Raw genomic sequence first — 12,848 nt, forward strand, 5'->3', positions numbered from 1 at the left:
ATAAATTCCGGACTCTACTTATAACACAACAATAACATCTACAATAAAATCCATACCGAACTCTTCGAATGGATTTAAAACAAAAGACTAAAATCGAAATTAAATGAATGTGCTATTCAATGAATTGGAAGAAAGAGGAGATTAGGCAAGAGGGGGAGAGATGTTTGAGGTTAAAGAAGTGGCGAAGGAGGAAGAGAGTAGTCAAGTTGTTCATGAAATTAAAGTAGTAGCAGTAGTAGAAGTTCATACTCCGAATTGGGAGCAAGTCAGTAGTGATCGTTTCCGATTTTTAAAACGAATAACATCTTTAATACAGAAAAAATTACTGTTTTTGCACTTACTTTTTCAACCTAACATTACTCGAAGAAACTTCAATAAAAAAGAACATCAACAAGTTATTTGGAAGGAAAATACTTAACATCATTTAAATTACGAGAGTGGTGATGTGCCCTATAAGCGGTTAAGAGAAACATACATGTGGGGTAGAGGTAGTGTTTGTGAAGGGTTCGCAAAAGAAAACACTGCTAACAGGTCTACTATCCACAGAAAAATCTATTATTATTAATTTAGAAAGTAATTATAGAAAGTAATTATAAATGTACAAGTAATTGTGCTATACATAGAGAATAATAAGATAATATGTAAATTTTTAAAATTAGGTGCGAAATAAGTTTCTCGCTTTATAATGTATTTAGAAAATGAATTTTAAATTTAATTTAAATTAAGATTTTGTTACAAAATATATAAGATTTTATATAATTGAAATAAATAAAAAATGTAGTAATAGTATTTTTTTTATTTTTTATTCAATTTATCGCAACTTTTAGATAACAAATCGAAAATTGTAGATAATTGTTCACAATTTTTCCTTAAAAAATATTCTGTTGATAATCCCGGAAGTTCATTGCTTGGAGCATTTGGCAAATTCCTTCATAATTTTGGTGTTTCAAATTCGTTGTTGTAATCCTCATGAATTACTTGCTCCGGTGAAGGTGATCTGGGAGTGTCATACTCCCCCCACTGATCTGAGAAAATAAACAAGGAAATAAATATTACTAACAAATACTGATAAAAAAAGAATAAAAGCCACACAATTTTCCTCTCTCTCTTCCATATTTTGAATTATTTCATGTTTTTCTGTTGTCTCCATCTATTAAAATAAAACGTAAATAAAAGTAGTCCTAATAAGTACCAAATAAAAAAGAATATTCTTTTCAAAAGATGCACTCCATGCATCTTACCCAATGTATATATACTCTTCTTTACCACAGTCTGCCGTAACTAAGAGGAAAAAATTTTTAATTATCAAAGGAAAATGTGATCCAACGAATTTTCGCTTCCTATTCTGCGGCGTCACAAGAGTTACGAAATCCTTGATAGTTGATATGTTCGAATTGTGGTTGAACGGAAAAGGTTTTACCTAGAATAAGGAAAAAAGTTTTTTAACTTTCAACGGAGGATGTGGTCCAACGAATTTTCGCTTCCTATGCTGCGGTGTCATAATCGTTACGAAATGCTTAATAGTTGATATTTTTCTAATGAATAATATGTTGTTTTGTATAATTTTGCGGTGCAACGGTTTTTCTTAGAGATAAAAGCTCCATTTTCCTCCTATCAAAACTCCTATTATTCGAACTGCGGTATAACGGATACAGACCAATTTTTCGTGTATAAAAGCCACTGCAACTTTTCTGTAATCGTCATTTAATGAGTGTGTGCTAAAGACATAGTTACTTTTGCAAGTTATCCGACACAATGCCGAAAGTATCAAAAAAACAATCTTTGTTTAAGTCATTTTTTTCTTCTTTCGAAGATAAAGAAGAAAGCGTTATCACCAGAAGCAAGTCAGGTAGTTCAAGAACTACTTCAAAGTGTGGATGCTATTTTGATGCAAAATTAAGAGCTGTAAATAAATCGATCTACGATAGCAAACCGAAAATCTCCTGTATGGATTTGGAAATCGGGGAACTATATCCAATTGTGCGTTTCAAACGATTGACTACGGCAAAATATCCCTGCTTGTTGGTGGAACTTGAAAATAACGTGGTCTTTCTCTCCGAAAGATATTTAAAGCAAATCGATCATGAATTTGCTGAAATGGTTAATTCTGAAGCGCATTTCCAGATTGGATTGATGTTACTAGAACGCATATCTGTGGGACACCCTAACCCTCTACACATATTTGAATTTGTAAAATGTTAAGTTGCCATACAAATATTTAGATTAATAGTGTATACTTAAAATTACGGTAAAAGAGAAGAAATAAAAAAAAGTAATAATGGGATATCAAGACCATCTTATTGAATTACTATACTATGTTACTATTACTACTATGTTGCTAAGGCTGGTTACTGCCATCTTCTGGTTAAGCTATCTAAGGGATTATTACTATGGTTACGGCTATTTCACGCACTGATTGGCTAGTAGATGGGTTTATCTATAAGATAAATTTAACTAAAAGATGGTAGTAATGGACCTAAATGTATTTTTCGTGAATGTATGTTAATTAAAAAATGTTAAAAACAAACTTTAAAACCTAAATAAAATAACGTGAACAAAAAAATCAATTTCAATTTCTTTTTGTACTTAACTGCACCCGTTTCCATCAACAGATTTTCAACATCAATGATTTTTTATGAACTAATTGTACGACCTTTGACAACCTACTATTCTAATTGTCACGTGACCTTGTCTTGTACTAAATCGTGATATTTTAAAGTACTAATTTAAACAGAATTATTTGTGTCCTTAATTTGAGTTATTTGTGTACTTGAAATGTAATTTATATTTTACATTGTAAATAAAACCACTCTATTTATTACAAAATATAAAAACAGAAAACAAACTTTTTAATAAACTCCATAACTTATTATTAATAAAAACGTTCAAAGTTGTACATAAATATCTCTTTATATTAATAAACGTATACAGAGTAAATAGAAGTGAATATAACAGATCAACTTTTCATCATAAAAGAAGGCCAAATTCAATTAATAATTATCATTAAAAAAATTACATTTTGTAAAACAATAAGTCTACATTGAGCAAGCATTTAAGCATTATAAGAAACATTGTGTTTTAAACCGGCATAGTAACTTCCGGGTTATAAGGTAAAGATGATTTATCCAATAAAACATTTGCGATACTAATCAATAAATCCTTATAAGTTAATGGATTCAAATTTTTACCCAGCTGATGTAAAAAGAAATAATCACCAAACGAAATCTTACAAGTTATAATACTGGCAGTTTTTCGTGATAAAAATTTTGCGTGAGCCATTAAAAGATACATTCTAATTTTAGGTGAAACTAAAACGATCGTTCGATAAATTAAAACATAAAAGCTAACAATGGCAAGTATCAAAAACCAAACCCATAGTATTAAAAATAGTTTTTCGTTAACAATATTTAATGGGAGAACGCATAAAGCGTCTTGTCTTTGTCTACCTCCGGAGGGACCGTAATTATAATAAGTACATTTGGTTACTTTTGGAAAAACACGAGTCATTGGGTTTTCCCCATTGTACAATGCCAAAGCGATGCCATAATCAGTGAATTGGCCACTTAAAAACCAATCCATAAATACAATTTGACAGACTACATTAATAAAATTTAATAATTCGCAAAAAGCGAATCGTAAAGCGTAAAGATTGTGAGAATAATTTCCGCTTAACATGTAACTAATTAAACGTTCTTTCGTCTCTTTGTTCCAACAGTTGGGAATTAATGGACCCCCTAAATCTTTAGCTAATAGTCGTAAACGACCACCTTCCCAAGTTTTCCATAAATATCTTGGTATATAAAATAATAACGCTTGAAAACAAAAAACAATGCAGACCCATTGATAATACTTTTGTGTTATAATTTCATCCGATGATGAATCTTGAAGCAAGTCATTTAGTAATCTTGGGTCTGGACCCAATCCACTTAAAATATTTTCTAAACCGAAAAAGCATTAAAATTAAAATTATACGTCATACAACAACCTACCGTTTAATGTCTTTTTTATTGTAAAAGTCCCAAAAATCCAACAATACGTTTCAATAACTTCGGAACTTCTATCTTGTACCTCACAATCGATTGGATCTCCAAAATATTGTTTAGATGTTAATAAAATCGAGAAAACAATCAACATAATCATAGTAAATTTGTAGTGCAATTTGAAGATGTTATTGTCGGTATGAATCTGTTCGAGCTTTATAAGTGATTTAAAGGAATTCAAAAAGTCCATCATTTTGTAACGCAAAATAAAAAGATGAATAGAAAATCTAGATTTTTTTATGTATAATGGCTTTGTCGTTGACGTGGCGGAACTTGTCAACGTTTATGACGGCCAACATAAAATTAAATCTCATTTTTAAATTCATATAATATTAATATTAAAAATTAAAAAACTTTAACTTTATATTTCTTTATTAAAATGGATATATTTTGGTTTAAAAAAAAAGTCTTCAAGCGCAACGTCAAAATAAAGTTAAACAACTGTTCATCATCATCATATAATTCCCTTAATCTCTTTCATGATTACATAAATAATATCCACAACTTATTAAAATTTACCATCGAAATCGAAAATGAAAGAAGCCTTAATTTTCTCGATCTCACCATTACTAATAACAGTAGCATTCCTAGTTTCAATATCTATTGAAAACCCACCTCGATTTCTACAACTATCCCTTACGATTCTTCTCACCCTATGAACCAAAAATTGGCCAATTTTCGTTTTCTTATAAATAGAATTTATAAATACCCACTTAATAAGTACAATCTCAACAACGAACTTAAATTCATTTTCAAATTGGCTAACGATAACGGTTTTCCACGTCATATAATATTTCGGCTCATCCGCCAACACAAACTGCAACTCGATCCTCTATACAAGAAAAATCCCAACACATATGTTTTTAAATCCATACGTTTTGACCATTGCCTTATACAGATGAAACCCATATTCTCCAAATATAACATTTCCTTAACCTTTTCTAATAGAAACACAATTGTTAATCTTTTATCTAACCATAATCGACAACTTAATAAATTAGACAGAAGTGGTGTTTATTCGATTAATTGTCTTAACTGTGACTCTATATACATCGGTCAAACAGGAAGAAAACTCGCATGTAGAATAAAAGAACATAAACAAAAACCTAATTCTAATATTTACAAACATTATATAGAGACAGGACATAATATAGATTATGATAACGTTAATCTTATTCATACTTGCAGTAAAGGTTTCAAACTTGACTTACTTGAATATCTGGAAATATCCTCTTATAAGAAAAACCCTTCTGTTACGTTAATTAATGAACAAATTCAATTATTTTACAAACCCCTTTTCACCTATACAGGCTGTATCTGAATGACTGCAACAAACTTCAAGGGGTGATTCTTTAGTGAATTTTAACGGTACTTTGATGTATGAACCATGGGCGACTTCGACTCCCCTTAAGGAGCTACACCCCTCCAAAAATAGCGGAAAATTTTGGTTTAATTTCTTTTTCTCAAAAACCATAAACGCTAGGAAAATGAAATTTGGGGAATATGTTTAATTCATAATAGGGCACGTGTTGACCCTATTTGTACTTTCAATCTACCCTTCTACACTACTAAACGTAACCATCCCCGTTCAATTTATGCCTAGATTTTTTTTATGAAGGTGATAAATACATTGGAAAAATTTCAGTTAGATAGATAATACTATTCTAAAACTTTTTTGTCTGTCTGATGTTCTTCTAAAAATTAATAATTTCTGAGAAAAAAAATAATTAAGCAAACACTAACTGTTAAGCTGTAGAGTTTTAATCGAAAGTTGGAATGAATTTTTAATGAAAAAATCTTAGTAGGCTTTGCAATCTTTGTCAGAAATATTTTTGACGTTTAAATATCAGTGGTTTTCTTACTTTATTATTGTTTTACTTAAAATTTTGAAACGTCGAGTGAACGAGTGTAAATGCGATAGAACTTTATTCAAAAATTAATTTGAAAAACAATAATAATAGTAAGAAAAATTGACATTTAAACGTCAAAAATATTTCTGACAAAGATTGCAAAGCCTACTAAGATTTTTTCATTCAAAATTCATTCCAACTTTTGATCGACAACCCCGTTGTTTAACGGGCAGTGTTTGCTTTACTATTTTTTTTCTCAAAAATTAGTCATTTTTGGAAGAATTTCAGAGAGACAAAAAAGTTTTAAAATACTTTCATCTATCTATGTAAAATTTTTCTAATGTATTTATCATCTGCATAAAAAAAATTTTCGCAAAAATGCAAAGGGGGTGGTTACGTTTAGTAGTTTAGAAGGGTAGGTTGAAAGTACAAATAGGGTCAAAACGTGCCCTATTATGAGTTAAATATATTCCCCAAATTTCATTTTCCTAGCGTTTATGGTTTTTGAGAAAAAAAAATTAAACCAAAATTTACCGCCATTTTTGAAGGGGTGTAGCCGAAGTCGCCCATGGTTCATATATCAAAGTACCCTTAAAATTCACTAAAGAATCACCCCTTGAAGTTTGTTGCAGTCATTCAGATACAGCCTGTATAAAACCCGAAAATTTAAAGGAACCACCTTAAGAACCCGCTCCAATTTATCGTCCCATCCTTCTTCATGTCTTTCCTTTTCCTTTAGTGTCTATTTTCGACTCGAGGTGACTTATGATATTTTATCCGTCTGCCCTCATTTTCGTACGTTTTTTGAATGTGCAAGATATGTATGTTCGGGTTTATTTTTTTGGATTGTTTTAATATTTTATCATATCGTTAGACCTATCGTTTTGTGCTCAAAAATAATAATTTTTTACGTGGTGCAATTGTCACGGTTCGGCGATCTTTTTTAAAACTTTGACTGTAAGTTTTATTTTATTATTTTTATTTAATGTTGTAAAGAATAGAATTTAAAATGTAATTGAATTCGATTATGTATTTACATTTTTATATTGTTTTTGTAGATTCAAACTGGCGATGGCCTGAATATGACCGAAAACCGGTTTTTTGAGTATAAATGAAATTAAAATTATTTAGCGAGAAAGAAGTTTCTATTACCTTCATCAATTACTTAATCATCATAATAGGTGTAGCAGTATAAAGGGAAAGTTAAAATTCGTAGTTGAGATAAATAATTGTTGAATATCTAATTTAAAAGGTTGCATTCGTACTTGAAAATCCTTAAGGTGCCTTTAGTGCGAGGGAGATTTGGGTATTGGGAGATTTGAAGGAGGGAGAATGACACTGTCACGAAATCTATTTAACTGCGCAGGGTGTTTGGGTATTTGGTGATTCGGCGCAGATTCGGTGATCCGGTCATCACGTGTCACAACGCGACCTAACCTAACAATAATTTGTAGTACAGTCATAGTACAGTCGAGTATTGTATTGTAGTATAGGTTTCCGATTTTTTTGCATCATATTAAATATGACAAACACACTACTGTTGTTAGCATTCTTGAAGAAACGACAAATTATTAGCAGTTATTACGCGTGCGCAAGATACATTTTACCTCCAAAACATAAACTTCAACCAACTTTCGGGTATTTGGAGAAACGGAGATTTACCCCCAACGTACTGGCGTCACGTGATCGTCATCAGCTAATCAGACGAATACCCAAATACCCCGCGCAGTAAATAGGCTTCGTGACAGTGTCATTCTCCCTTCTTCAAATCTCCCAATACCCAAATCTCCCTCGCACTAAAGGCACCTTTAGGGGCGCTTCAAATATACAGGTGTCCCATATCTTCCGGATCAGAGCATTATACATTATTCTGAAGCGATTTTTCCAATAAAATTTTTTAGAAATGTTTATAATAACCGCACGGGAACATAAGAGAAGAGAAATAAACATAAGATAAACATAAGAGTTTAGAACGGCGCGGCGGACTGGCGATAGGTGGGGTCGATTGCATAGGTCTAATTTACGATTTCCTATAGGACGAGTTTAAACAGTTCCTGTGCGGTTATTATAAACATTTCGACAAATTTTTGTTAGAAAAACCGCTTCAGAATAATGTATCTTTCAACCGTATAATACTCTGATCCGGAAGATATGGGACACTGTACAGGTGTCCCACGTAAGCAACAAAGTACATAAATGGCATTAAGGGGCCAAGATACGCAGTTATTCGTTAGGCAAAACTTGTAGGAAATTTAGCACACTATAAACCGAAAATATTTTTATATATACAGGTGTTCCATAACGACGTACTGAAATAAACATATGTTATTTTAAATGGAATGATATAGTTTTTATTGCGTATTCTGATTCTATACACAAAACTAAGTTAACTTTGATAAGACATGTTTATACCTAGTGTTTTTAGTTTTTGAGTTATTTTAATTAGAAGCTTTTTTTAGCAATTAACACTGTGCCCTTCAAACCTGAATTTCTTGGCGACTGATAGAGATAGAAAGTTAAAATTTGTGACAGGTGCTGTTGGCTACATCGGTCATCTTATACAGGATGTTCAAAAATGTAACTACTCTTTTGCCATATTCAATTACAAAAAAATCGAAAATTTTAAATGGAACACCCCATATTTGTCTAGTTAACCAAATAGAGAATTTAAATCTGTATAAATCTTCAGTACATGTTCCTATACCTATCAGTTGTAGTTTTTGAGATATTGTGGAATTAATCAATATCATGCAAAAAATTGCAGAACTTATTTATTTTTTCCTTAATAGGCCAGGAAATAAGACGATAAATAATTCTCTACAAAACTTTATTTATAAGTGTTCAACTATCTGCCCTCTGTGGTTTATGGGTCGTTCTCAGAAGGGCTAAAAAAGTGTCCCTCTAATATCAAATCTTATATACTGAGATAAGTACATTCATTCGAGCAAAAAGCTATATGGTGGGACTCATTAGTATTACTTCATTAAGTTACATTAAAGTAACAAATATTTTATGTACACAAAATTCAAAAATTTTTAAAAGTTGGTTCGCACTTCATTAAATATTCAGGTGTCCCTCTGGTAAAATTGCAACTAAAACTATTTCTAAATCGGAAATAAAATAGTATTATATCATTTTTATTACTGTCTTTTTTATATGGGGTAATTAACAAATCGATTTGAAGATGGTTTGCAATTTCTTATACATTTTGGTTTTAAATTAATCTCGAAAATGTTGTGTCCCTCGTTTTAATCTCAACTCCGTTACCACATCTTCTAATATAAATATTCGTGTCGCCATGGTTACCCGGCTTATTGTTAACACTGCATAGGGAAGTTAATATTAGTATGAAACTATAACTGTTAAAAAATATAAAATTGACACGCTGAATATATTCAAGATTTTGATTGATTTCTACAAATATTTTTCTGGCTATTCGGATTCTCAACTCCGTTACCTGTCGTAAAAGGTAAAGTTTAAGTGATTTCTTACTGTAATTACATTAAGTAAATTGCTAAAAAATATACGAACACGGTATGCAACTATCAGCATAAAATCTAATTTAGTTTAATTTTGAATATTTTTGAAAGCGTGTTTTCTCTACTCCGAGAATTTCAACTCCGTTACTAATGTTAGGCAGTAGCATTTACAGCCACATTTAACAGTTATAACGCATTATATACTGTAAATATTTTATTTTCAATGTATCCAACATTTAGTTAAGTTAAAGAAAAAGAAAACAGTGCTCAAATGTGATAATTTCCAAATTTATATGCACCATGTTTCTCTTGCTTTAGACGAGATCTAATTTTGAGTATAATTTCGATTTTACGTTTTATTATTCTTTTGTTCCAAAATGTGAAAACTAGAGGTAAGGTCCTAAGTGAGACTGCGGTTACAACATCAAAGTAAAAAAAAAATTGCTTTGAGAGGCTTATGAAAATGCTAAATTGAAGGAAAGAGAGCGGTATCACCGCAGAGTTAATTGCGATAAAATAAAAAAGATATCAATGTTAACAGATCCAGATAAAAGACGTAAAAGGAAAGAATGGAGGGAACATAGTAAAAAACTTACCGAGCAAAAAAGGCAGCTAGAAAAACACCAAGTAGTTACAGAATTGATACAATCTATTCCGAGATACATATATGTTGCACCTCAGGAATATATCCCATCAGTATCGGTGTATAAATGTAGTGAAAAAGAATCTGTCTGTTGATAAAATCTTGATCCATATGAATTTTTCTAAAAATTACTACTGTAAATATACTGAAAAAGTACAATCTGCACACTTTGGCTCTTTAAAGCATCAGATATCTTAGATATAATTGCGGCGTGGTAAAGTCTGTCAAGCAACCTTACCACACTTTTCATACCTTAGTTGTATATTAAAAGTATCCACACCAGATTACGATACTTTAGTAAAAGTCTTACAAAACTCAATAAAAGGGATCAAGATCTTTCGTATCGATGAAAAACTCTAAACTTAACATTATTTTCATTATTTAATTATATTCTCAAAGTACAAAACTTTTGTTATACTAATATGTTTTCTTCGATAAATATATAGCCTAGAAAACTAATTACACGAATTTTTTTCTTATAAACCTTTTTTCCACCCTTTCTGAGAATGACCCTTATGCATAGATGGAGCCGATTTATGAACTCGGCTTGCACTTTATCTATTGTTTCAGCAGAGATATTTCTAAAGCCTCATTCTATTTTCCATATATTTTTTGAAGCCTGCTAAAATGACCATCCTAAATGTAAATACTCAATCATTACTTAGGAAAATGGACGCGTTTGAAATCATTCTTGATGAACATAGCGTGGAAATTGCTTGCATAACCGAGCACTGGCTGTGCCAAGATGATTCTGCTCAATTAAATAGTCATGAATGGATGTCTTTTGTTGGAAAAGTAAAATTTCATCAATTTTGGAGGTGCCCAACGGGGTCAAATTCACCCCCAAAGTCCGCGCCGCGCTGCATACCTATAGTGTCTAATAACCAATTTTTTTTCTCGGAAATCGTTATACCTTACGGTGTTTGGATGGTCGATTTAAATCGCTAAAGGCATCCTCTAAATCATCCTAAAATTTGATCAATTTTAGAGGTGCCCAACGGGGTCAAATTCACCCCCAAAGTCCGCGCCGCGGTGTATACTTATAGCGTCTAATAACAATTTTTTTTCTCGTAAACCGTTATACCTCACGGTGTTTGGATGGTTGATTTAAATCGCTAAAGGCATCCTCTAAATCATCCTAAAATTTGATCAATTTTGGAGGTGCCCAACGGGGTCAAATTCACCCCTAAAGTCCCATCCGCGGTTTATAATACTGATTTTTTTTCTCGAAACCCGTTAGGGCTTACGGTGTTTTGAAAATTGGTAAAAATACTTAGAAGTGTGTTCTATTATGTGGTAGAATTTCGTTTAATTCGAAGGTGCCCATCAGGGCGAAAACATCCCTTTTTCGGGGGTGAGGGTTGAAAAATTTTTTTTTTACAAAATGGGGGTGGTTAGCTGTTCTTGAGGGTAAGAGTGACCTGTGTGTGAAATTTGGTTACCCAAATCGTATTGGTTACGGAATTATTAATGTTTTAAGTTTATTGCTGGGATTTATGGATAACTTCACACCAGTAATACTCGAAAGTGAGGTTTGTATATACAAACCAGAAGGTTATGATCAACGTCAAAGTACCTGAAACTGAATCGAGCGTTATATGGGATGAGGGAATCTCCACAAGCATGGAATAAATACAAAATTCAACGAAGTTGTTTTAAAGTACAAGTTGAAACGATCACTTTATGATTGTTGTTTATATTTTGATAAGAAAATATGGCTCTTAGTTTAGGTTGATGATTTATTGATAATTGGAGAAGATATAAATATAGAAGAAATGGTATATAAATTACAATTAGAATTTAATGCTAAAGATTTAGAAAATGAGAAGACATTTTTAGGATTGAATATAGTGCATACAGATAAAAGTTTAAATATAAATCAAACAAATATGGGAGATAAAATGTTCAAAACATTTGGCTAGGAGGTTTAAGTCGAACGATAAATCGAACCCAGTTGCAATGCCGATGGAAACGAATTTTAATGTAATTGACGATAACGACGAAATTAAAAATGTTTCTTATAGAGAACTTATAGAAAGTTTGATGTACCTTTGCAGTGATCACACGACCAGATATTATGTTCTCAGTGTCTTTTCTTAGCAGATATTTCAACAGGGCAACGAACCAAACATGGAAAGCAGCAAAGAGAATTCTTCGATATTTACATGGAAACAAGGATTTAGGCCTTAATTATAAGTTAAATCGAACAAGCAATAGCTTGATTGGTTATACTGATTCTGATTGGGCAACTGATAAATCAGATAGAAAAAGTATCAGTGGCGGACTCTTATTTTATGGAAATAATTTAGTGCATTAATTTTCAAGAAAACAGAAATGTGTAGCTTTATCAACTGCAGAATCGGAATTCATGGCTGCTGCCGTAACAGTACAAGAAATAATTAATTTAAAAGGAATATTAGAGAATTTTGATAAAGGCAAATTCGTTTGAAAATTCACAGAGCTCCAAACATATTGATATCAGAAATTATTTTCTTAAAGAATTAATAAATAATAAAACTATTAACATGGAATGTGTATCTACTGCTGAAAATGTCGCAGACATCCTAACAATACCTCTACCAAGAAATGTATTTATTAAACAAAGAACTAAAATGTTTTAATATTAACGATTACAATCATTAGTTATAAACCATACGGTTGTAATTGAGGGAGGATGTTGTATTTTATCTATCAAGTTAGTTAATATAATAGTTATTTATATTACAAGTGGGCTAGAAACATAATTACTGTACGACTGTGGAGAATTTAATCACACGAGTACCGAAATTTCTTAAAAATCAATTTCTTTAAAAAAAAGTCTATTTTGACTTTTATA

General features: G+C 31.4%; 1 protein-coding gene across 2 annotated transcripts; it reads right to left on the reverse strand.

The window, feature by feature from the left end:
- Nucleotides 1-799: 799 nt before the first annotated feature.
- On the reverse strand, nt 800-4,302 carry LOC111413938 (innexin inx2-like). Of its 2 annotated transcripts, none has more exons than XR_011641805.1 (2): nt 3,990-4,080; nt 800-1,025 (listed from the first exon to the last, which is right to left on the reverse strand). XR_011641805.1 is itself a non-coding variant. In XM_023045118.2 (2 exons), exons 1-2 carry the CDS (start codon nt 4,231-4,233, stop codon nt 3,079-3,081), a joined length of 1,104 nt encoding a protein of 367 aa, XP_022900886.2. In that variant the 5' UTR covers nt 4,234-4,302; the 3' UTR covers nt 2,986-3,078. The 2 variants fall into 2 exon arrangements, 1 of the variants encoding a protein (XP_022900886.2); XM_023045118.2 differs by lacking the exon at nt 800-1,025 and adding an exon at nt 2,986-3,938 and having other exon boundaries at nt 3,990-4,302.
- Nucleotides 4,303-12,848: the final 8,546 nt, after the last annotated feature.

The sequence above is a fragment of the Onthophagus taurus genome, chromosome 11 (genome assembly GCF_036711975.1).
Source record: "Onthophagus taurus isolate NC chromosome 11, IU_Otau_3.0, whole genome shotgun sequence".
Classification (NCBI taxonomy): Eukaryota; Metazoa; Arthropoda; class Insecta; order Coleoptera; family Scarabaeidae; genus Onthophagus; species Onthophagus taurus.